The following is a 27,108-nucleotide window of genomic DNA, read 5'->3' on the forward strand; positions in this document are numbered from 1 at the left end:
AACATAACATTATACTTATAGACTGTGTTACCAAAAAGTTCTACGTGGTTTACAAAAGATTATAAACATTAAACATAATTGTATATTTGAATGAGTCAGCTAGTCAGGTATTTGGAGAAAAGATAGGTTTTTAGCTGTTTTCTAAAATGTATGTAAGAAACAGCTGTGAGCAACAATGATTGAAATTCTTTTTCATGAGAAGCTGCCTGAGATGCTAAAGAGTGATTTAGGAATTTCTTCCTTTTATAACCTTTTACAGAAGAGAAATTGAACAGAACATGAGTTTTTCTACTGCAAAATGGCAGAACAAAAAGAAGCACCCTGCTTGGCCGCCACATCGATCCTAGAAAACTTGGTAAAGGAATTCAAAGAGGAAGAGGTAGTAGCCCTGTAAATCTCCAAAGAGATCGCTGACAACACAGGTCAAGAGAAGGAAACATCTCTAGTAGAATGAAACCCTACCAAAAAGGGGGCTCCTGACTGGCAATAATGTAGATACATGAGATAGCCCTAAGAATCCATCTGGAAATGGTGGCTCTGGAAGCTAGTTTGCCCTTCCAGAAAGGACCCACCAGTACAAACAGGTGGTCGGAAACTTGTAACTTGTTTGGGGCCTACAAATACCACACAAGAGCCTGCACACATCCAGTAACTGCAACACATGGTCCTGCTCAATCGAACCAGAGGGAATGAAATAAAAATTCAGACTTTATGATCAAAGTGGAAACTAGAGACCACTTTCGGAAGAAAGTAAGAAACAGCACACAGAAACCCTGCAGGATCTCTGCAGGATAAAGCCTGAAGCTCAGAAACTCTTCGGAGATATAGCCACCAGGAAAACTGTCTGAACAGGAAGATACATCAAAGATGCCTACTCCTGAGGCTCATAGCGCAGACGAACCAATGACCGGAAAACTAGATTGGGAATCCATGTCGGATAGGGTAGTTGCAATGGGGGCCGGATTCTTAAGGTGTGAGGAACCAGACAATGTCCAGGTGAAAGGCCAAAGAGCTTCTCAGATGCTTAGGATCACAAACAAGAGAAACCGGCAATCTGAACCCTTAGAAAGCCAACGACCAGACCCCATTCTTGACTGTCCTGAAGGAACGCTAGAAGCGGAGGAAATGACGGTAAACCTGGGTCTTTGTGCTGCTGGATGCACCACAACAGACAACATGTCTACTACATTTCTTTGAGGGAGTGAATGAACATGTGGATAAAAGGTGAGTCAGTCGATATGGTGTATTTGGATTTTCATAAGGCATCTGACAAAGTACCTCTTTCCTGTTCTGATGCCTGTAATTTTATATAATTACTCTTTGGAAGACCTCTGGAAAGAAGCAAACCCATTTGATTCAGATGAAACAAGAGATACTAGCTCTAGTAGAAACCTCTAGCAGAAATAATGGAAACAGATTCTGCTGAAAGGAGATATGGATCACTACAGGAAAATGACTGCAACACCTATATTCTGCTAGCTAACAAGACAGCAACTAGGAAAACTAAACAAATTCATTAAGAAAGCCTGAAGGAGAGGTTCAAAAAGAGGCCTCGCCAAAGCTGACAGCACTACATTTAGATTCCACTGTAAAGTCCATTCTGATGGGAGGATGAATGAGTTTAACCACCTGCAAAAGAAAATATCACATCTATTTGGGCAGCTTGGTAGCTCTATATCTTGCCCCTGAAACAAGTGTCTCCACTTATCTTAAACATAGTAACATAGTAGATGATGGAAGATAAGACCCAAATGGTCCCGACCTGATGCAATCTAAAAATTTGTTGGGGTTTTTTTCTACTTCTTCTTAGCTATTTCTGGGCAAGAATCCAAAGATCTGCTCAGTACTGTTCTTAGGTTCCAACTACTGAAGTCTCTGTCAAAACTCATTCCAGTCCATCCACATCCTCCCAGCCATTGAAGCCGTTCCCAGCCCATCCTCCAACAAATGGCCATATACAGACACAAACCATGCAAGTCTGCCCAATACTGGCCTTAGTTCTTCAATATTTACTATTATTTTCTGATTCTAGATCCTCTGTGTTAATCCCATGCTTTTTTGAACTCCGTCACTGTTTTCATCTCCACCACCTCTCTCGGGAGCACAGCACATTCCAGACATCCACAACCCTCTCCATAAAGAAGAATTTCCTTACATTGCTCTTGACATTACATTACACCCCTCAACCACAAATTATGTCCTTTGGTTTTCCTTTCTCTGGAAAAGATTTTTTTCTACGTTAATACCTTTCAAGTATTTTAACATCTGAATCATATCTCCACTGTCCTTCCTTTCCTCTAAGGCAGGGGTAGGGAACTCCGGTTCTCGAGAGCCGTATTCCAGTCGGGTTTTCAGGATTTCCCCAATGAATATGCATTGAAAGCAGTGCATGCAAATAGATCTCATGCATATTCATTGGGGAAATCCTGAATACCCGACTGGAATACGGCTCTTGAGGACCAGAGTTCCCTACCCCTGCTCTAAGGTATACATATTCAGGGCTTCCAGTCTCTCCTCATACATCTTTTGGCACAAACCTCCTATCATTTTCATCACCCTCCTCTGGACTGCTTCAAGTCTTTTTGTGTCCTTCGCCAGACACGGTCTCCAAAATTGAACACAATACTCCAAGTGGGGTCTCACCAACGACCTGTACAGGGGCATCAACACCTTCATTCTTCAACTGGTTATGCCTCTCTTTATGCAGCCCAGCATCCTTCTGGCAGCAGCCACTGCTTTGCCGCACTATTTTTTCCACCTTTAGATCTTCGGACACTATCACCCCAAGGTCCCTCTCCTCATCTGTGAATATCAGCCTCTCATCTCCCAGTATATATGGCTCCTTCCGATTATTAATCCCCAAATGCATTACTCTGCATTTCTTTGCACTGAATTTTAGTTGCCAGATATTAGACCATTCCTCTAACTTTTGTAGATCCTTTTTCATGTTTTCCACTCCCTCCTCGGTGTCTACTCTGTTACAAATCTTGGTATCATCAGCAAAAAGCCAAACCTTTCCTTCTAACCCTTCAACAATGTCACTCACAAACATATTGAACAGGATCGGTCCCAGCACCGAACCCTAAGGGATTCCACTACTCACCTTTCCTTCCTCCGAGCGACTTCCATTAACCACCACCCTCTGGAGTCTGTCCATCAACCAGTTTCTAATCCAGTTCTCCACTTTGGGTCCCAACTTCAGCCCTTCAAGTTTGTTCAAGAGCCTTTTATGAGGAACCATGTCAAAGGCTTTGCTGAAATCTAAGTAAATTACATCTAGCATATGTCCTCGATCCAGTTCTCCGGTCACCCATTCAAAAAATTAAAATCAGGTTCGTTTGACAAGATTTACCTTTAGTAAAGCCATGTTGCCTCGGATCCTGTAACCCATTAGATTCTAGGAAGTTCACTATCCTTTCTTTCAGCAACACTTCCATTATTTTTCCAACAACCGAAGTGAGGCTTACCGGCCTGTAGTTTCCCGCTTCATCCCTGTGACCACTTTTGTAAATAGGGACCACATCTGCTCTTCTCAAATCCCCAGGAACCACTCCCATCTCCAGAGATTTGTTGAACAAGTCTTTAATAGGACCTGCCAGAACCTATCTGAGCTCCCTCGGTATCCTGGGATGGATCCCGTCCAATCCCATCGTTTTGTTCACCTTCAGTTTTTCAAGTTGTTCATAAACACTTTCCTCCGTGAACAGCGCAGAATCTACTCCATTTTCCCGTGTAACTTTGCCAGATAATCTCGGTCCTTTGCCAGGATTTTCTTCCGTGAACACAGAGCAGAAGTATTTGTTTAGCACGTTTGCTTTATCCTCATCACTCTCCACATATCGGTTCCTAGCATCTTTTAGTTTAGCAATTCCATTTTTCATCTTCCTCCTTTTACTGATATCTGAAAAAATTTTTGTCTCCCTTTTTTTTTTTTTTTTTAACATTTTTAGCCATTTGCTCTTTTGCCTGCACTTTCACCAGACGTATCTCACTCTTGGCTTCTTTCAGTTTCACCCGGTAGTCCTTTCTGTATTCTTCTTCTTGGGTTTTTTAAATATTTCAGGACCGCCAACTCTTTTGCCTTTATTTTCTCCGCCACTAGTTTGGAGAACCATGTTGGTTTCCTTTTTTCTCTTGTTTTTATTTATTTTGTTCACATAAAGTTTTGTAGCCATTTTTATAGCTCCATTCAGCTTAGACCACTGTTTTTCCACTTCTCATGTCCTCCCATCCTAACAACTCTTTCTTCAGGTATTCTCCAATTTTATTAAAGTCTTTATGTTTGAAATCTAGGACTTTTAGTATTGTGCGGTCAACCTCCACTTTAGCTGTTATATCAAACCAAACCGTTTGATGATTCCTACTTCCCAGGTGAGCACCTACTCGTACATTAGATATACTCTCTCCATTTGTGAGAACCAGATTCAATATCGCTTTTTCCCTCGTGGGTTCTGTCACCATTTGTCTTGAGCAGAGCCTCTTCAAAGGCATCCACAATCTCCCTACTTCTTTCTTTCCAATTCCACAGACGGAACTTTTCAGTCCGCATCTGGGAGGTTGAAATCTCCCAACAGCAGCACCTCCTCTCTTTCCAAACTTTTGGATATGCACAATCAGATCTTTATCAATTTGCTGCGATTGAGTCGGATGTCTGTATCAATCGCAGCAAACTGATAAAGATCTGATTGTGGATATTCAAAAGTTTGGAAAGAGAGGAGGTGCTGCTGTTGGGAGATTTCAACCTCCCAGATGCGGACTGGAAAGTTCCGTCTTCGGAATCAGAATTGTGGATGCCAAACATAAAAACATGATGGCAGATAAAGGCCAAATACTCCTGAGACTATTGCATCTTAAATTCATCCTATGCCCTCTCATTCCGTAGCTTACTTTCAAATGAAAGAGACTTGCCTCATGCACATTTATGCCACATAGGTATTTAAACATCTCTATCACATCACCCCTCTTCCAAAGTATACATATTGAGAACTTTAAGTCTGTCCTCTTCTGCCTTATAATGAAGACAACCAACCATTTTAATAGCCTACCTCTGGACCGACTCAATCCTGTTTATATCTTTTTGAAGGTGCAGTCTTCAGAATTGTACACAATATTCTAAATGAGGTCTCACCAGGGGCATTAATACTCGTACCTCCTTTTTCTACTGGCCATACCTCTTCCTTTGCACCCAAGTATCCTTCTAGCTTTTGCTGTCGCCTTTTCAACCTGTTTGGCCACCTTAAGATCATCACATACTATCACACCTTTCATGCACAAAAGTTCTTCACCCCCTAAAAACTGTATTGCTCCCTTGGGTTTTTGCAGCCCAAATGCATGACCTTGCCAAATTTCAGATCATTCTGATCTGAATTCAGTTCCTTCCTCATGTTATTCAAATCATCAAGGGTGTGTACTCTAATGCAGATTTTGGTATCATCAGCAAAGAGGCAAATCTTATTTGACAGCCCTTCAGCAATATTGCTTACAAAAAGAACAGGCCCAAGAATCGAACCTTAAGGCACACCATTGGTAACATCCTTCTCCAGTACTCCGATACCACTCCCGACTCTAGACAAGCATTAAAAAGGTCAGACAGCAGAGCCGTCAGAACTTCCCTAAGTTCTTTCAGTACCCTCGGATGTATATCAGTTGGCCCCATCACTTTGTCCATCATTAATTTAGCTAGCTCCTCATGAACACAATCCTCTGAAAATTGATCAGGGTCTACCATACCTCCATTCCTATTTGTGTTTGTCTTCTATGGTTCTGCTCACAGTGCTTCAACTGTGAACACAGAGCTTTTTCTTATGCAAGTCCTGTGTTATGGAATTCTTTGACACTTTTTTGATATTTGTCATTTTGTAAGCTGGGGAAGTAACCGCTTATCCCTGGGGGTAAATAGCATTAATCTTTCTACTTTCTGAGATCATTCCAAATTGTGAGCCCACTGGGACAGATAGGGAAAATGCTTGAAGTATCTATATGTAAACTAAACTAGTCCTGCCCGATTTGCTGATTCGAACCGATTCAAATCGATTTGTTTTCTTAAAATATCAGGCTTTACAATTTACTAACCAACCCTCCTCCCCACATACGTTCGAGCCTCCTAAAGCAGGAGCAGCAATGCTCTGGTAGTGAAAAGCCTGTCCTAAGCACTGCCTCTTGCTGGCTGTCCAGTGCCGCTGCTGCTTCTGCTTTAGGAGGCCAGATGCCAGAGCTCACGGTGAGGTGAGGGCGGGGGGAGGGGGTTAGTTGGGAAGTGCTGCATAGGCACGAGCACTGTGGGTACCCTCGGCTCCTCAGCTTTAGGGGATTCTCAGAAGGCTTGTATGTTTTCCCCTTCTCCCCACCATGGTCCAGCTTCCCCCTGGCCTCCCGGTTTTACTTTCAAAACTAATTAACGCCTGCAGAGGATCTCCGGTGATGTAGCAATTCTAGCAGGCTGCCGTCGGCCTCTGTTGCATGTTCCCTCTGCTGTGGTCCATCCTAGACCAAAACACGACTTGACGTCAGAGGAGGGGCGGGACCACAGCAGAGGGAACGTGCAGTGGAGGCTAATAGCAGCCTACCAGAATCACTACATCACCGACGATCCTCTGGAAGCCATAATTAGTTTTGAAAGCGAGACTGGGAGGCCAAAGGGAAGCCGGACGACAATGGAGAGAAGGGGGAAACATGCCGGCCTTCAGGGGGCCCCCAGGTTGTAGCTATTAGAAGAAAACATCAAATGGGCAGGAGACCCTGGCAAGCGAGTTAACAGAAGACAAACAGAAATCAGAGCCTGGGACCAACATGATTTGAATAATGACCAGACAACAAAAGGCAGAAAAAATAATTTTCTGTTTTCTAATTACAATATGTCAGATTTGAAATGTTTATCTTGCCAGAACTAGTGTTAGACAGCAAATGTGAGCTAAAACCTAACACATAAGAACATAAGAATTACCTCTGCTGGGTCAGATCAGTGGTCCATCATGCCCAGCAGTCCGCTCACGCGGCGGCCCTCTGGTCAAAGATCAGCGCCCTAACTGAGACTAGCCCTATCAGCGTACATCCTTGTTTAGCAGGAACTTGTCTAACTTGGTCTTGAATCCCTGAAGGGTGTTTTCCCCTATGACAGACTCCGGAAGAGCGTTCCAGTTTTCTACCATTCTCTGGGTGAAGAAGAACTTTCTTACGTTTGTACAGAATCTATCCTCTTTCAACTTTAGAGAGTGCCCTCTCGTTCTCCCTACCTTGGAGAGGGTGAACAACCTGTCCTTATCTACTAAGTCTATCCTCTTCAGAACAGAAGAAAAGTCTTTTGTTTGTTTACACCACAGCGCCAGAGTGGGTAGGAGACGGAAAAAGGGGGTGGGGTGGGTGAACAGGCTACAAAATAAACCCACCAGGATGTTTGAAAAAACAAAAAACAAACAAAAAAAAAAAACCCAAAACACCCAATTGGGTAGGAAAATTGACTGGTAGAAAGAGTGAGGATACCCCTTCCATGCCCCATTCCTTTTTCATCCTTTCCTCTACTGCTTGATTCTCATCCTCCATTTCTCTATATACTTCCGCCTCCTCATTCTCATCTCCCCTCTTTACTATTTATCCTTACAGTTTCCCTTCTCTGAGGCTCACTCTGCTGAGATTCTCCCTTCCTTTTCTCAGGCCTTCCCTTTCCTGGCAGGGCCTTTTCTCTGCCACATCACTTCTGATGCGGTAGAGGAAAGGCCCTGCCAGGGCTGGCCAGAAGCAGACTGTTTACAGTGCTGCTTCTGTTCACCGGCTGCCACTACTACTTCGGAAAAGTGAGGGGGAGGGGTTGTCAGGACCATCTCTGCTGCTTTGGGGGTCAGAGGGAGAGAGAGAGAGAGGGAGGGACTGGCTGTCTGCTGCTTCTGAGGCTGGAGGGAGGGAGGGAGATTTGTGAATGCCGCTGATGCTTCGGGAGAGCCTTAAGGAGGGTTAGCAGACCCATGGGGGAGGAAGTAGACCAGAAGTATATGTGGGCCTATGGGGGGAGTGTCCAGCAGGAAGGGAGATGGATGGATACTGGACCCATAAGTGGGGGGGAGAGAAAGTGACCGTGAAAAAAAGGGAAAAACAGATGGTGGACCTACAAGTGGGAGTGGAGGGATGATAGAGTGAGGTGGAAAGGGAGACAAAACTATTTTTACAGTAACTCTCAAGCAACCAGAAACTACAGTTATCTGGTATCCACCAATTGCCATGGGTGCAAGATAACTGAAAGTTTACTGTAGTAGCAACGTTCCATGCTACCAATCAATGGCAAGCAGTGGCTTCTCCTATGTATCTCAATAGTAGACTATGGACTTTTCCACCAGGAACTTGTCCAAATCCAGCTATGCTAACCATTGTTGCCACATCCTCTGGCAATAAGTTCCACAGCTCACCTACTCTTTTAGTGAAAAATAAAGTGTGTGGGGGGGGGGGGGGGAAGAAGCTCTCCCCTTCTCATAATATGGAAATCATGCAAAGCATATTAACTGCCAAACATTTTTGAAAAATCTGCTGCAGGAAAGTTGGAGCTGTGGGTAAGAGAGAAATATGCAAACCAGCTATATATTTTTCAAAGGCACAATGATCTGAAATACTTACAGTTGCAGCTACATTTAGACCAGTCTGACGTAAATCAAGACTTGTAATGGTATTGTTTTCCTTTCTTGACAAATTAGCCAAAGATGTTGTTGCAGCTTCCAAAACAAATGCTCCAAAGTAGAAAACAAATGCAAAGAAGTGGTAAGCAAAATCCTAAAAAGAAAACACATTACACATTAATGTAAATCCATTCATCATATACAGTCCATTATTTTTTTTTCCAACAAACACTTGATAATTAATCCTCAATTTCAAACAGGTCTAGTTTTCAGGATTTTTACAATGAACACACATGAGAAATTTGTATACAAAAACAGCAGTGCTAGCTAATGGCATCCAGATAATTGGTAGGAAGACAATTGGTAGGAAACTCCTACAAATTGTCTTCCTATCAATTGTTGCCCTACCTATTACAGGTACCTTTTTGTGTCATCGTCCCCCATGCTGCCAAGTTGCTGCTTCTTGTGGGGAGGGGGAGAGTGTAAGCTTCTTCCAGGAGGTTGGGGGGGAGAGTGTCAGAGGAGTTGCTGACAAGCCGCTGTCTCTTCTGGGGAGGGTTGGGGGAGCATGGCCCCCCCATGCCAAGTTGCTTGCGAGGGGGAGAGGGTGTTAGAAATCCAATTCCAATCTCAGACTTCCAAGACCTTCAGTGGCAATCTTGAAAGAATTCAATCGGCAGTCCTGGCATCTATTCTGAATGTGGTGCCAGCATGGGCAGTAGAAACTAGGGACCAGTCCTGACCCAATTAGGCCAACTAGGGGGCAGTGCTTTCTGGAGATGTTTTGGCTTCAGTTTCAGCCAGAACTGCAGTAAACTCCAGACGAAGGAGAAAAACCCAGATTAGGTCACCCTCTAATCATAGCACTACCATTTAAATGCTGATTTTATCCATTTTATTTTGAATATGCCCAAAGAGCTAGCATTAAGGAAGAGCAATGAGAAAGTTGCAGTAGGTGGGGCACAGGCTGATTTGCTGGGTGCCCTATGTACATATGGAAGAACTGGGGGAAAGGAAAAAGTAGTAATTAACCAAATCAAAATAAAAGGTGTAAAATAACAGAAGATGGAGTAAAAATTCAGAATCACTTTGGGTTGAAGTAAAGATATAGAGAACATAACACTCCCCCAAACAAACAAACCCCTGAAGAGGACCATACAGTACCCAAGATCAAAATAATCAATCAATCACATAAAAGAGATGGGGGCAGGGGAGAGAAAATAGACAAGTTTAATGACTTAAAGGGCCTCTTTATTAATAGGTAGAAAAGTTTTGCACTGATCATATGGTAGATGCAAAAATTAACATTTTTAAAAGGTTATACGAGTGGATTTTTTTTTTTTTAAATAGTGCCAGGTCCTCCTCCACACAATCTCCCTTCCCAGATTGCCAGATGGCAATGTATTTTGCTAAAAATAATTTGTTAGGAAGCTATCCTGACAGAAACTATTATCTTTCTTATATATTTTTGTCTATGCTTTTTAAGATGGAAAAGTACCTGCTTGGTTGCACTGAAAGCTAGCATTTTCACTTGTTAGATACCAGTGGCGTACCTAGCATATGTGACACCCACGGCCCATCATTTTTTGACCCCCCCCCCCATCTGTATGGAAAAAATGATTTTTAGTAACAATCCAAACGTCACACAAGAGTGTACAGTGGTACCTCGGTTTACGAGTGCACCGGTTTGCGAGTGTTTTGCAAGACGAGCACCCTCCCCCCCCCGCGATCCGGCACGTTCTCTCCGACGTGAACTCGCAGGCCTTGAGCATGCGCAGATGCTCAATGCTCAAGGCCCAGCAAGAAGAGGAGGCAGATCTTCAGGCACCGGCACCAACACACATGACATGCCGGTGCCAGTGCCCAGGCCCAGATAATGGTAAGAAGCGGCGGGGGGTGCCCAATAGCGGCTGGGGGGGTGTCCGAACGCAGCGGAGGGGTGCCCAATCACGGTGGCGGGGTGCCGGATCACGGGGGGGGGGGGGGGGGGGGGAGGAGGGTGCCGGATCGCATGGGTGGCGTTCAGGGGAAGCAATGCCGGTTCTCGTGGGGGGGAGGGGGAGCAACGTATCAAAGCGAGTTTCCATTATTTCCTATGGGGAAACTCGCTTTGATAAACGAGCATTTTGGATTACGAGCATGCTCCTGGAACGGATTATGCTCATAATCCAAGGTACCACTGTACCTAGGAAAACACAGCATCTTACATACTGCAGTGAGCAGTACAACCTCAATGCACCCATTGTAAAACTAAACAAGCCAGACTGGTACAGATCAATCCTGCACAGTGAATCCTAACAGAAAACCATGTCTTTCGAACACAGAAGACACCTTCGCCTAGTAAGGAATATGTAATCACAAACTAACCCCTCCCCCCTTTTACAAAACTGTAGTGCGGTTTTTAGCCACAGTGGTAACAGCTCAGACGCTCATAGAATTCTGAGCATCAGAGCTGCTATCACCACGGCTGGCGCTAAAAACCACTCCACAGTTTTGTAAAAGGGGGGATAAAATAGAAATACATAGACAAAGGTTAAATTCCAAGAAGTTGGACTCTGCATACAATGCAACACCACAAAAACAGTGACACATGTTTCCTATATGGCATCTTCTCTCCTTCGATGCCCCTTCCAGAAATTGTATGTCTCCCCTTTCATCTCTCCCTTCATCCCCATTGGTCTGGCATCTCTCCTTTCCTTCCCTCTCCCACACCTCTCCTCTGCAATCCCTTTATCTTTTTTCTCTCATTTTCCCTTTCAATTTATTTTCTGCATGTGTCTAGATTACGTTCTTACTACCCTGTTATCAATTTCCCTTTTCACTGTCTACCTACAGCTTGCCACCTCTTTCCCTCACCCCCCTCCAGCATTTCACTAACTCAGTCCTTTTCCCCCCCCATCATGTGCCTTCCTATTATTTATCCCCTCTTTCTCTACCCCTTCCATCCAGTATCTTCTCCTCTCTCTGTCCACTTCCATCCAGCGTCTGCTCCCTTCTTTTTCTCATCCTCATTTCCTTCCTGCATCTGCTCCCTTATCTCTCCCATCTGCACTTCCTGAGAGTATGGACATAGCTGCGATTGAGCAAGCCCAGTAAAATGCCCAGAGCCACTCAATGGTAGGGGCTGCCTGTTATTGCACATTCACCTCCCTGCAGGTGCCAGTATTTCTCCCCCCTAATAATTCATTTGCTGTAGATCTTTTCCTAAGAACTTTAAAATCCCTTTAACCTGTGGAAGCCTGAAAACTATTTGCAAAATAATTACATTCAATTAGTAGAAATATTTATGGTTCAAACACTTAAATCAAATTTCTTCCTCATGGCCAACTAGTTATGTCCTTTGTTAACCTCTTCTGGTATTTCTTACTCATATTATTCTCTACTGTCCAGATTTAATAGGGCATCTAATGAACCTGATTGGGTCCGAGTAGCATGAAAAATAATCCAAAATCACTGTTACTGCAATCTAGGGTCTACCTTAGGTGTCAGCACCCAAGAAAAATATCTAGGTGCCATCGTGGACAATACACTGAAATCTTCTGTGGCCAAAAAAGCAAACAGAATCTTAGGAATTATTAGGAAAGTGAAGATAAATAAGATTGAAAATATTATAATACTATTATAATACCTCTAAATCGCTCCATGGTGCAACCTCATCTTGAATACTGCATGCAATTCTGGTGGCCATATCTCAAAAAAGATATACTGTAGCAGAATTGGAAAAGGTTCAAAGAAAAGCAACCACAATGCTAAAGGGGAGTAATTCCTCTTGTATTAGGAAAATCTAAAAGAGGTTAGCGCTATTTAGCTTGGAAAAGAGACAGCTGAGGAGGGATATGATTTTCACTCATTCAAAAATTACAAAGACTAGGGGATACTCAACGAAGTTTCATGGAAATACCTTAAAAAAATAGTTAAGCTTTGGAACTCGTTGCCAGAGGATGTTGTCTCGTAACAGAGGTTAGCATAGCTGGGTTTAAGAAAGGTTTGGACAAGTTCCTGGAGGAAAAGTCCATAGTTTTTTTTTATTGAGACAAACATGAGAGAAGTCACTGCTTGCTCTGGGATCAGTATCATAAAATGTTGATATTACTATATTTGAGTTTCTGCAAGGTACTTGTGACCTACATTGGCCACTGTTGGAAACAGGATACTGGAGTAAATAGATCATTAGTCTGACCCAGTATAGCTATTCTTATTTGTTCAAAAGCCACAAACTATAATTTACTAAACGTGAAAGAGTTTTTGCTATGGAAAACTATGACAATTTTTACCCGTTTACACAATTCCACTCCATTCCAATTAGAGCAAGGTCTTTGAAAACAAGAAATATGATCCTTACTATGAAATTCCAGTTGGCGTTGATTCTGTTTGCGATGCCAAAGAGGAAAATACTCAAATAGAGGAGACTGCACACAAAAGCAGTCACTGAAACAAACATCACCCATCCTTGCATCACTGGAACAGGAACATTTGAAGCTGCTACCAAAATCCATACCAGTCCTCCAAATATCTGTGGAATCAAAAAACAAACATGCATTAACAAACTGCAGTGTTAAGGCATATCATTAATATCGTCTAACATTCGTAGGTTATTACTATTTGCTAATTTGGCATAAGTTGTAACCCTCAGGGCCAGCCCAAACATTAGACAGCCTTAGGCAGTTGCCTAGGGTAGTGCTGCTGCTGAGAAATTTCAACTTGCCGGATGTGGATTGGAACATCTCATTGACAGAATCTGAAAGCAGAGAGATCATGGTTGCCTGTCAAAGTGCTTTGGTCAGTCGAATGGTGACAGAACCCATGAGGGAAGGGGCAACTCTGGATTTAGTGCTCATAAATGGAGAAAGTATTTCCAACATTCAGGCTAATTGTCCAATCCCTATTCTTAGGTCTACTGAACTAGTGCAATTCCCTCTATCTACCTTGTCCTACCAACATGATAAAACAACTTCAGACTATACAAAACACTGCCCTCAGACTGATCTACTCCCTGAGAAAATATGATCATATTACAACTGCCTTCCTAGACTCTCACTGGCTACCTATGCAAGCACGAATTCAATTCAAATTCTACTGTCTATTATTCAAAGCATTAAACGGCTCCGCCCCCCCATCTAAACAACCACCTAAACCAGATCCTCACCTCAAGACAAAGAAGAACACTGAACCCTTTTGCCTTCCCTCCACTCAAGGGCACTCAGCGCAAAAAGATGTTTGATAACCTTCTGGCGACGCAAGTAGCAAAACTTAACCACTCCATCTGTGTCCAACCTGTTGACGGCAACGGGCGACTTCAAAACTTTTAGAAAAGAAATCAAAACTCTACTTTTCAAAAAATTTATCCAGATATCTTAACCCAACCCTTCCCCCTCCTCCTAGATAAATTCTCCCCAAAATCTCCACTTAAATAATCTCTTCCTCCCCAAAACACCAACCAAGTATTCAGATCCCTGAAATGTAACGTAATCTTATTTGTACTCTAACTGTAATCTATTTGTTATATCACACAGTAACGTACAGTCAATTTAATATCCAATTTGCAAGTTCTTCCGGAATTAATCCAGGTACCTCTCCTCCCTTGTAACCAAAAAAAAACAACAAAACAAAACCCAAAACTGTTGTAACTTCACTGGAAATGTCCAGTTAGCTCTTTTGTAATCTGCCTTGAACTGCAAGGTATAGGCGGAATAGAAGTCCCTAATGTAATGTAATGTAAAGGGTTAAAGGGGATATGATTTGATATACAGCTTTTTCTGTGTGGTTTACATATTTTAGAATATCCTCAAAAAATTGTGAAACACACAAAAAAACCTAAAAAAGGCTAAATCATAAGTAGAAAGGGATTCTAATCAGAGCTCAAGGAGAGTGTTTTTGAAAGGGTCTCAAGTGCTCACGGCTAAGAGCTCGATATATCTTACAAGCTAATAACTTTCGGGTGAGCTATCATCGATCTTTTATTCACTACTCCAATTTATGCTCTGTAGTATCAGAAACCCTCTATAGATAGTTTTAATATTCAGAAAAAATTATTATATTTATTTAAATGTAATACTTCTATGAAATTCTAAAATAGAACTGTCGGAATTGAACTTCACTTAGCTATAATAGCAAAATATCAAAGTGACCTGTCGGAGTTAATAACTTCCATATAAAGGTCTTAAATTACTTAGCTTCAATAGCAAGATGTCATAGTGGCTACGGAAGATCTCCGTTTCGCTCTTGTTAACTCAAACAGAGCTTCATCAGGAAAAAAGCCGACATTCACACTTTATAACCATCTTGTTAGAGACCATGCTTTGCCCATTCAAAATTAAAGATTTTCTTATGACGTCTAGAGCAGAAAGTCCCAAGAATTGGTTTTCTATACACAGAAGAGCACGTCAGATCTCCTCACCCCGACTCTGATATGATAGTCTGTTATATCAGAGTCGGGGTGAGGAGATCTGACGTGCTCTTCTGTGTATAGAAAACCAATTCTTGGGACTTTCTGCTCTAGACGTCATAAGAAAAACTTTAATTTTGAATGGGCAAAGCATGGTCTCTAACAAGATGGTTATAAAGTGTGAATGTCGGCTTTTTTCCTGATGAAGCTCTGTTTGAGTTAACAAGAGCGAAACGGAGATCTTCCGTAGCCACTATGACATCTTGCTATTGAAGCTAAGTAATTTAAGACCTTTATATGGAAGTTATTAACTCCGACAGGTCACTTTGATATTTTGCTATTATAGCTAAGTGAAGTTCAATTCCGACAGTTCTATTTTAGAATTTCATAGAAGTATTACATTTAAATAAATATAATAATTTTTTCTGAATATTAAAACTATCTATAGAGGGTTTCTGATACTACAGAGCATAAATTGGAGTAGTGAATAAAAGATCGATGATAGCTCACCCGAAAGTTATTAGCTTGTAAGATATATCGAGCTCTTAGCCGTGAGCACTTGAGACCCTTTCAAAAACACTCTCCTTGAGCTCTGATTAGAATCCCTTTCTACTTATGATTTAGCCTTTTTTAGGTTTTTTTGTGTGTTACATATTTTAGAACCAAAAAAAGAAGAAACAAGGCCTTGAAATGCTGACAGTGGTTTCAAACTTGTGGCCTGCTAGGTACTATTTTGAAGCCCTCGGTATGTTTATCATAATCACAAAAGTAAAATAAAACAGTTTCTTGATCATATGTCTCTTTAGCTATAAATTACAATATTATTATTAAGACTTAGCTAAAAGGAAAGATTTATAAACTATAAAGAGTTTTACCTCATGCAAAATTGTCATTTCTTTAATAAGACATTAACTATATTTTTCTGAGGCCCTACAAGTACCTACAAATCCAAAATGTGGCCCTGCAAAGGGTTTGAGTTTGAGACCATTGCTCTAGAACAGTGTTTTTCAACCTTTTTTGGGCAAAGGCACACTTGTTTCATGAAAAAAATCACGAGGCACACCACCATTAGAAAATGTTAAAAAATTTAACTCTCTGCCTATATTGACTATATATAAAGTAATTCTCTTGAATAGGAATCAAATAAACACAAAGAAAGTATTTTATAATTACTTTATTACGAAATAAAAATTATAAAAATTATAAAATACTTTATTCAGTGCGAAACCTGGGCCTGTTTGGCTGAACACAAAGCTGATATTCTGGCTGGAATCGAAGAAAGACACACATGTAGCTCTTCGTCAACAGCTCTCAGTCTCTCTCTGTATTTGGTTTTTATAGCATACAAAAATAGACAAATATACCCTCCATCCTTTTTATTAAACCACAATAGCAGTTTTTAGCGCAGGGAGCTGCGCTGAATGCCCAGCGCTGCTCTTGACGCTCATAGGCTCCCTGCGCTAAAAACCACTATTGCGGTTTAGTAAAAAGGGACCATATTGTAAAATATAGACAGCAGATATAAATTCAGAACTGTGCATAGTAAGTGAAGGGAAGTTTTCATCTCTGGGAATTTACCCAGTTAACTATTAAGTTATTTGGGCAAATTCCTTTGAAAACTGTGGTATTACTGCCTCCACTTTGCTAAATTTAAAATAAAATCATTTTTCCTACCTTGTCTGGTGATTTCTGGTTGCACTTTCTTCTTCTGACTGTGCATCCAATCTTTCTTCCCTTCTATCAGCCTGTATGCTTTCTCTCCTCCACACCTCATTCCCTCCCCCAACTTTTTCTTCCTCTCTCCCTGACCTTTCTTTCTTTCTTTCTTTTTTTCTGTTTCTCTTCTTTCCTTCTGTTTCCCTGCCTGCCCCCTTTCTTTCTTTCTCCCTGCCGTTCCCCAAGCCACTGCCACTGCCGCTGCCATCAGGGAACAGGACCCACCAATGGATAACAGGCCCCAAAGCCGACGCAAACGCATGCTCTCCCTGACATCAATTCTGCAATCGGAGAGGAAGTTCTGCCCAGCCAGGCAGCGATTGGCTGGCCCGAACTTCCTCTCAGACTGCAGAATTGACGTCGGGGAGAACATAAGAACATAAGCAGTGCCTCTGCCGGGTCAGACCATAGGTCCATCCTGCCCAGCAGTCCGCTCCCGCGGCGGCCCAAACAGATCACGACCTGTCTGAATCATCTGAAGGGGCTCCCCTGCCACCTTGGCCTCCCAATTTGGTCCTGCCTTCCCATCGAAGTCCCAGCCCTCCGGTCCTGCACATGCACGACCTGGTTGGTTTATACTCATTACCTGACAAACTTTCTATACTTTTGTTACATCCCAGCTCCTCCCTCAGTATCCCATGATCCCTTTATCCCTCAGGGGATACTGAGGGAGGAGCTGGGATGTAACAAAAGTATAGAAAGAAGAAGACTTATCGGCTCGATAGATTAGATCGCCAAGACAAAGTGAGTCCTGGGTGATCGACTCACTTTGCCTTGGCGAGCTTCTGGCGCCCCTGCCTCGGGCCCCCTGTCAGCTCTGGGCCTGGCGGCCCTGCGGCACACCAGGCAACATCTCGCGGCACACTAGTGTGCCGCGGAACAGCGGTTGAAAAACACTGCTCTAGAACAATGGCAAGAAGAGGCACTGGAGATGTCACAACCAGCGTAGGGACTGAAGTCTTTATTGAAGTAAAATCATAAAATATGCAAATCAGTGCTGCGACAGAAGAACGGCCCAGGCCGCAAAGGAGCCTGTCTAGCTTGCTGCCGGTTTGTTATAAGGTACATTTCTTTCTGTCTCACGATCGGAGGGAGAGATGGGTTGCCACAGGGGGGGGGGGGGGGGGGGGGGGGGGGGGAGGGGGGAGGAACGCTGCTGATGCTGATGCTGACTAGGGCTTATTTTGGGGGGGCTTATATTAAGACCTACCCCGAAAATCATGCTAGGGCTTATTTTTGGGGTAGGTCTTATTTTCCGGGAAATGTACGAACCGGGTGCATTCTACAACAACGTGCCTAACTTTTAAAAATGCTCATGATCTGTCCATGCTCGTCCCCCCTTTAAGAGTCATGCGCTACAAGTGATGCACACTACTTTATAGAATGCGCCTACAAAGTTGTATAACTTTTAATTAGTGCCAATTAGTAGGCATTAATTGCCAATTATTAGCACCGATTGGTGTAAATAATTGATTTGCACATGCAATTTAGGATTAGAGAGTTGCGCGGGGACAGAATCCTGCCAAAATCCCACCCGTTCCCATGAGGAATCCCTTCGTCCCCACCCATCCCCGTGGGGAATCCCTTCTGTCCCCGCCCGTCCCTATAAACTTCAGAAATAGTTATTTCATTTATTTATGCTACTGAATTAAAGGCTCTGGTAGAGACCCATTTACAAATAAGCAAAGAGATTTTATTAATTTGGAAATATTAATTGGGAAGAATACATACTTTGTAAATGGGTTTCTACCAGAGCCTCTAATGTAAATATAAAATATAAATACTCAGCTGATGAGAACCCCCAAGCTGTCAGCTGAGGTTCCCTTTTGCCAAGCTTAGGGTCCCTTTTGTCAAGCTTGGCAGGATAGCAGTAGCGTCCCTGAGTCACAGAAGTTGGCACCTCAGTGGCTCATGGATGTTGCCAGCAACTGCTGTGCTTGGTGGAGGGGAGTTCTGGCCGTGTCTAGAGGAGGTCCTCTGCTGGCGGAGCTTGGGGATCCCCATCAGTCACAGCAAGGGTCAGCAAGTACTTCAACACTGTAGAAATAAGTGGTCACAGGGATGAAGCAGGAAACTACAGGCCGGTGAGCCTCACTTCAGTTGTTGGTAAAATAATGGAAGTTTTGCTGAAAGAAAGGATAGTGTACTTCCTTGAATCTAATGGGTTACAGAAACCGAGGCAACATGGCTTTACAAAAGGTAAATCGTGCCAAACGAATCTGATTAAATTTTTTGATTGGGTGACCAGACACCTGGATCGAGGACATATGCTAGATGTAATTTACTTGGATTTCAGCAAAGCCTTTGATACAGTTCCTCATAGGAGGCTGTTGAACAAACTTGAAGGGCTGAAGTTAGGACCCAAAGTGGTGAACTGGGTCAGAAACTGGCTGTCGGACAGACGCCAGAGGGTGGTGGTTAATGGAAGTCGCAAGAAAAGGTGAGTAGTGGAGTCCCTCAGGGTTCGGTGCTGGGGCCAATCCTGTTCAATATGTTTGTGAGTGACATTGCTGAAGGGTTAGAAGGAAAAGTGTGCCTTTTTGCAGATGATACCAAGATTTGTAACAGAGTGGAAAATATGGAAAAAGGATCTGCAAAAGTTAGAGGAATGGTCTAATGCCTGGCAACTAAAATTCAATGCAAAGAAATGCAGAGTAATGCATTTGGGGATTAATAATAGGAAGGAACTATATATGCTGGGAGGAGAGAAGCTGATATGCACGGACAGGGAGAGGGACCTTGGGGTGATAGTGTCCGAAGATCTAAAGGCGAAAAAACAGTGTGACAAGGCAGTGGCTGTTGCCAGAAGGATGCTGGGCTGTATAAAGAGAGGCGTAGTCAGTAGAAGGAAGAAGGTGTTGATGCCCCTGTACAGGTCATTGGTAAGGCCCCACTTGGAGTATTGTGTTCAGTTTTGGAGACTGTATCTGACGAAGGATGTAAGAAGACTTGAGGCGGTCCAGAAGAGGGCGATGAAAATGGTAGGAGGCTTGCGCCAGAAGACGTATGAGGAGAGACTGGAAGCCCTGAATATGTATACCCTAGAGGAAAGGAGAGACAGGGGAGATATGATTCAGACTTGAAGAGTATTAACGTAGAACAAAATCTTTTCCAGAGAAAGGAAAATGGTAAAACCAGAGGACATAATGTGAGGTTGAGGGGTGGTAGATTCAGGGGCAATGTTAGAAAATTCTACTTTACTATCCGGAGAGGGTAGTGGATGCCTGGAATGCGCTCCCGAGAGAGGTGGTGGAGAGTAAAACTGTGACTGAGTTCAAAGAAGCATGGGATGAACACAGATGATTTAGAATCAGAAAATAATATTAAATATTGAACTAAGGCCAGTACTGGGCAGACTTGCACGGTCTGTGTCTGTATATGGCCGTTTGGTGGAGGATGGGCTGGGGAGGGATTCAATGGCTGGGAAGGTGTAGATGGGCTGGAGTAAGTCTTAACAGAGATTTCGGCAGTTGGAACCCAAGCACAGTACAGGGTAAAGCTTTGGATTCTTGCCTAGAAATAGCTAAGAAGAAAAAATTAAAAAATTTAAATTGAATCAGGTTGGGTAGACTGGATGGACCATTCGGGTCTTTATCGTGCTATGGTGCGCCCGCACCTGGAGTACTGTGTTCAGTTCTGGTCGCCGTACCTCAAGAAGGACATGGAGGTACTTGAGAGGGTCCAGAGAAGAGCAACTAAGCTAATAAAGGGCATGGAGGACCTCTCATATACTGACAGACTGAAAAAGCTAGGGCTTTTCTCCCTGGAAAAGCGGAGACTTAGAGGAGACATGATAGAAGCCTTCAAGATCATGAAGTACATAGAAAAAATAGACAGGGACAGATTTTTCAAATTAAGGGGATCAATAAGTACAAGGGGGCACTCAGAGAAATTGAAAGGGGAGAGGTTTAGAACAAACGCCAGGAAGTTCTTTTTCACACAGAGAGTGGTGGATACATGGAACGCGCTACCAGAGGATGTGATAAACAGGAGCACGCTACAGGGGTTCAAAGAAGCTTTGGATAGGTACTTGGAAGACAAAGGGATTGAGGGGTACAGATAAGAGTAAAGGTAGATTATAGGGATGGGATTAGAGGTAAGTTACAAAATTAATCAGGGACCACTGTTCAGGCACTAGGCCTGATGGGCCGCCGCAGGAGTGGACCGCTGAGCAAGATGGACCTCTGGTCTGACTCAGCGGGGGCAACTTCTTATGTCATCTACTATGTTACTATGAAATAAAACCAGAAATGCATTTCCTTTTCTTTTGAACACAATACAAAGACATCTGCTATATACATTTCCCAAAGCTAACATATTTTAGTCAATAAATTCCATTTTTTACCTTTGTTGTCTGGAGACTTATTTTTCCATAAAGTTGGTCCCAGTTTCTTTTCTCCGCTTTCCCATCTTCTGTAAATTCTTCTGTTGCTGTCCATTAGTTCCTCCTACCATGGTCCAGCATTTATCCCTTTCTCATCTTTTGCCCCTGTCCACCAGTCCTATGCCCAACATTTCTCCTTCTATCATCCCTCTCCAGCACCATGCTACATCTCTCCCTCTATTCCCTTCACCACTATGTCCAGCATTCCTCCCTCTTGCATCCATTTCAATCTGTCCGTTCCACCACAATATTTCTCCCTCTCATCTGTACCTCACTCCCTCCCTATGACCAAAAACAGGGCTGTAGAGTCGGTAGATAAATGTTCCGATTCCTCAGTTTTTTGTACTTCAGACTCCGACTCCAACTCCAGGTACCCGAAATTTCTTCCGACTCCAACTCCGACTCCACAGCACTGGTTAATTTTCAGATCGTTAAAATGGAATGTCAAGTTAAGAGAAATGAGCATTTTCGACACCACCTTCTTTTTGCTTTTAATCAAGGTTCTAAGGCCGCAGAAGCTGCTCGCAACATTTGTGCTGTGTATATAGTGGGTGCTATAGCTGAAAGAATCACTCGTGATTGGTATGCCAAGTTCAAAAATGGAGTCGGTAGATAAATGTTCCGACTCCTCCTCCTCAGTTTTTTGTACTTCTGACTCCGACTCCAGGTACCCGAAATTTCCTCCGACTCAGACTCCACAGCCCTGACCAAAAATTCTCCTTTCTTCCATTCCCCGTGTACACAACCATCTCTTTCCCTCCCTTCCTCTCTCCCAAGTCCATGCCTTCTGTGTCCAAAAACGCATTCCCTCCCCCACCTCAGCATCTCTTTCCCTCCCTTCCTCTCTCTCAAGTCCATGCCTTCTGTGTCCAAAAACGCATTACCTCCCCCACCTCAGCATCTCTTTCCCTCCCTTCCTCACTCCCAAGTTCATGCCTTCTGTGTCCAAAAATGCATTCTCTCCCCCACCTCAGCATCTCTTTCCCTCCCTTCCTCTCTCCCAAGTTCATGCCTTCTGTGTCCAAAAATGCATTCCCTCCCCCACCACTTTCCCTCCCTTCCTCCATCCTCTCCTAAGTTCATGCCTTGTGTCCAAAAACACATTCCCTCCCCCTCTTTTGTGTTCTGCGTTTGCCTCCCAAATTCAACCTCCTTCTGTCCTGCATTTGCCTCCCACGTTCGTGTCCAGTCCTCATCTGCCAACAAATTACCAACTTTCTCATCCAAATGGAGCTCGAGCCGCGAAGCTCGTCTTCTATTTCCTGCCTGCCCTGCTGCAGCACACATAGCTGACCAGAAGTCTTCCCCGATGTCAGCGCTGATGTTGGAGGGTGGGCTTTGCGTAAGCCCTCCCTCCGACGTCAGCGCTGACATCGGGGAAGACTTCCGGATGGCTATGTGTGCTGCGGCAGGGCAGGTAGGAAAAGAAGACGAGCCTCGCAGCTCGAGTTGTATTGAACCCCACGTGATCCCCGCGACCCTAGGGGGCATCCCCTTGGGATCCCCACGAACCTAGGGGGCATCCCCATGGGATCCCCGCAACCCGACGGGGGAACCTGCAGGATCCTCGTTGTCCCCGTTCCTGTGCAACTCTCTACTTAGGATGTCATATATAGGATTTTTGTGTAGCCCAAAAGAAAGAATATCAAAATAGGTAACTAAAGAAAAATACTGTCTATATAATATTATTGCCACTGGGAAGGCTGAAGTGCAAAATTGCACCGATCATAAAATTATATATAAATATATATATGAAGGGCCTCAATATTCACTACTCTCAAATCAGGACAGGACTGTAATAGGAGTCATGAGTTCTACGGTATGAATGTCTAAAAGTCGTTGCATTGCCGCTCGGACTCTGACCGTCTTCTATGGTCATCCAGCCAGGGAGTTGAGGAACAGATCAGGAGAGGATCGAGAAAACTCGATCATGTGCCCCTCTCGAAAAATGTCCAGAACCCAACAGTTGGATGAAATCTGCTCCCATTCCTTCCAAAAAGCCGACAGCCGAGAAGCGGCGGTTGTTGCCCTGGCATCACTGTTGCTTCTTGGGAGGCCAAGCCACCACCATGAGAGCCTGTGGGCTGTTGATGCCTATAACTGCCAAATCTTTGTCTAGACCCCTAAAAGGGCCTCTGAGATGAGTAACCAGAGGAAAATTGATGGGATTTCCTAGAGCAGTGTCTCGTAAACCTTTTCTGCCGTGGCTACAGGGCCTCCAAGCATGCGTGGACATAAACTAGTGACATCACACACACGTGCGTGATATCATCATGTTGATGTTGACATGCTCAGAGGACCTGTAGATACAGTGCTGAACTCGGGGGCTTTCCAAAACCCAGACAAACTGCTGGGTTTTGGAAATCCCTCAATCGCCAGGGTGGGAGGGGCAGAGAGGAGGAGAGGCGCCAGTGCCAGCAGTGACCGACTCATCTCTTTTGTGGCATACCTGGAATCTCGTCATATCACACAGTTTGTGATACACTGTCCTAGAGGCAAAAAAAGTGCCTCTTCCGGCCTCCAGCAGAACGACGGCTTCTGTTGTCTGGAAGGGATTTGGGATGGCGATGGCCATGAGGTCATCTAGTCTCTTGTCAAACAGCATCTGCCCCTTGAAGGGCAACCTGCTGAGAATTGGCCTTGGAAGCTGAGTCGCCCACCTGTTGTCTGATCTAGAGCATCCAGAGGGCAGAAATGGAGTAAGCCGAAACTTTACTCAGGACTCTGTCATAAAGAGCATCGGCCACATAATCCATTCCCTTCCTTAAACATGTGGGGACAGGAATCCACAAGCTCTGAGGAGCTAGTTCGTAATCTGGTATGACAGGCCCACGCCATGAAGGATGTGGCTGCTGCAGCTTCGATACCCAAAGCCAGCGCATCAAACTGCCTTTTAAGGACCGCATCCAGCTTACGATCCTGTGCGTCCTTCAACATCACTCCCTCACCAAAATCTGTAATGACTTCCTAAAAACCAGCATTGAAAGGCCTTTGTTTTATGCTCATTCACTGCTTTTGCCACTGTTTATCACCTTTTACTCTTTGACACACTGTAATTGCATTGCAGGACTTTCATGTTTTATTTTTTTTTTCCTGACCTCTCCCATTATATTTTCAGTGAGTTTTTTTGGTTTTCCTTTACTGTGATTCTGTCAGTGAAACTTAAGATTTGGTTTTAGGTCCTCTTTTCTATTTGATCTATACTTGCTTTGGTGCTCGCTAATCTCCTCGTTGTTTTTCCCCATTTATTTTTATTATTTTGAAAATACATCCACAAAAAGTCTTGTACAGAGAGACTCGCAAAGCAGCCCCAAATTTACCAATACAAAAATAATAAAAATTCCTAAGATAAAAAGTACTCCCAACTTAGAAATCATACCACCACATAAAAGATAACTATCAGGAAACAGTATACCATATTTCCCCACGTATAGGCCGCCCCATGTATAGGCCGCAGCAAACGTCTTTCCATGTTTTAAAACCAATAGATAAGTTGTCCTATTATATTAGCTTATCTTACTGCTACATTACCTGCTGCTGGCTGCCTCCTTGAATCTCGCGGCAAGTGGTGCAGGGAAGTTGCGATCTTTTCGGCATCCAGCCTGGCCCCGCACCGCTTGCCAGAACTCACGGCAGCCATTCAGCAAGTGGTGCAGGGCCAGGCTGGATGCCGAAAAGATTGCAACTGCCCTGCACCGCTTGCCATGAGATTCGAGGAGGCGGCCAGCAGCGAGGGACGTATTCCAGGGGGATTTAAAAAAGGTAAGGGGGGGGAGATGATTTTTAAGTTTTAGATAGCCCGCCCCATTTAAGTAAGCCGCGCCCCATAGGCAGGTTTGTAAAACCCATGTATAGGCCAAAGCCCATATATGGGGAAAAACGGTATTACTATAAAAAGGAAAACAGGAAATAGCTCTCTGTACCAGTTCAGCAAATAAGTCTATGATGGCAAGGAAATATCCAAAGGCTTAAGAACTTCCTTGTTACTCAGCAAGTCATAGAAAACATTTAACAGGCATATTTTACACTGCTAGGGAAAGCGTAACCAAAAAAGTGCCCAACCAATTACAAAACAAGAGGTTCTATTAACCAACCGACAGCTTCTTCAGAGTAATTTTAGCCACATCACAATATATATTTGTCTTACAATAAAAAATTATAATGTATAAGAACATAAGAATAGCCTTGCTGGGTCAGACCAATGGTCCATTAAGCCCAGTAGCAGGTTCTCATGGTGGCCAATCCAGGTCACTAGTACCTGACCAAAACCCAAGAAGGTAGCAATATTCCATGCTACTGATCCAGGGCAAGCAGTGGCTTTCCCCATGTCTTTCTCAATAACAGACTACAGACTTTTCCTCTGGGAAATTGTCCAAACCTTTCTTAAAAACAGCTACGCTATCTGCTCTTACCACAACCTCTGGCAATGCATTCTAGAGCTCAACTATTCTCCGAGTGAAAATTGATTTCATCCTTCTGGTTTTAAAAGTATTTCCCTGTAACTTCATAGTGTCCCCTAGTCTTTGCAATTTTTGACGGAGTGAAAAATCGGTCCACTTGTTCTACTCCACTCAGGATTTTGTAGACTTCAATCCTATCTCCCCTCAGCCGTCTCTTTTCCAAGCTGAAGAGCCCCAACCATTTTAGTCTTTCCTCATACAAGAGGAGTTCCATCCCCTTTATCATCTTGGTTGCTCTTCTTTGAACCTTTTCAAGCGCCACTATATTAATACTATGAATAATGATTTGAGAATCTAATCTCTAGGTAGCTCCACCAGTATAACATTCACAATCATAGTAGGCAATAATGGATTTTCATCCCTTGTCCCTAGGACATGGGTTAAACTAGAAAACTCTGGGTCTCTGTTGAAATCTGTAAAGAAAAAAAACCTCTTCTAAGTGATTCTCAGCCAGTATGTTCCCAAGAGAAGGAAGGTGTGTCACAAAAAAAATTGGTATTGGCAACAATCCTATGTTTCCTTTACAACCATCACTACCTGCAAGCTGGGAGAATCAGCAATCTTGAGAGACAGGTTCTTAAAATCTCTGTAACTGGTCCCTATTTCTGCTCCCCTCTACCCCTAATAATAACCACTACTTCCAGTTCCATCTGAACACACTACAGATCTGCTGTTTGCTATATAGTTTGAGCAGCATGTTTGCAGATTATTTTTCATAACAGTGGTTAATGTAGATGGGTTTAAAAAAGGTTTGTATAAGTTCCTGGAGGAAAATTCCATTGTCTGTTATTGAGACGGTAGTGCTGCCCAATTCAAACCAATTCACTTTGGTGAATCGATTCTAATCATTTTATTTTCCCCCAAATTTGAACTCACCGATTCAGTAACCAACCCTCCCCCCCTGGTGAGACCTGACATACCTCCGGGCCTCCTAAACCAGCAGCAACAGTGGAGGTGGATTGCAAGCAGAGGCCGTGAACAGCCTTTTAACAGCCAGCCGGCCACCACTGCTGCTGCTTTAGGAAGCCCAACAGTATGTCAGATCGCACGGGGGGATGGGAGGGAGAGAGGGTTGGAGAAACTGCTGCACAGGGGGATAGAAGGGAGGGATGGAAAACTGTTGCATGGGGAGGAGAAAAGAGATGAAGAATTGTTGGACATGGGTTGGATGAGAGGAGAATATAGAGTTTTGCCCAAGACACAAGGCAGGGAGAGAGAGAAAGAAGAGAAATGGTAGACAGTAGGAAAGAGATGTTGGATATGGCAGTGGAAAGGAAGGTACAGAGATAGAAGGTGGATGGTGAGCACAGAGAAAAAAGAAAACATCAAATGGGCAGGAGACCCTGATGAGTGAGTTAACAGAAGACAAACAGATCCCGAGACCAACATGATTTGAATAATCTAATTTAATTGTAATCTAATTCTTAGTCTTATATACCAAATCATCTCCAAAAATAAGAGCTCAATTCGGTTTACATAATTAGATCACCAAAGAAAGATCCATTAACATTCACTGCTATTGCCTAAAAATCCATCAACATTCACTGCTATTGCCTAAAAAGC

The 27,108-nt window shown here is 43.4% G+C and overlaps 1 protein-coding gene across 2 annotated transcripts in view; it reads right to left on the minus strand.

The window, feature by feature from the left end:
• The window catches only part of MAL2 (mal, T cell differentiation protein 2), a 52,504-nt gene that overhangs the window by 10,670 nt on the left and 14,726 nt on the right, over nt 1-27,108 (minus strand). For both annotated transcript variants that reach the window (XM_033933939.1, XM_033933938.1), the window contains exons 2-3: nt 12,943-13,113; nt 8,602-8,754 (exon numbers count right to left, since the gene is read on the minus strand). In XM_033933939.1, the coding sequence (XP_033789830.1) occupies nt 8,602-8,754; nt 12,943-13,113 (324 nt within the window). The remainder of the gene's footprint in view (nt 1-8,601; nt 8,755-12,942; nt 13,114-27,108) is intronic.

The sequence above is a fragment of the Geotrypetes seraphini genome, chromosome 2 (genome assembly GCF_902459505.1).
Source record: "Geotrypetes seraphini chromosome 2, aGeoSer1.1, whole genome shotgun sequence".
NCBI classification, from domain to species: Eukaryota; Metazoa; Chordata; class Amphibia; order Gymnophiona; family Dermophiidae; genus Geotrypetes; species Geotrypetes seraphini.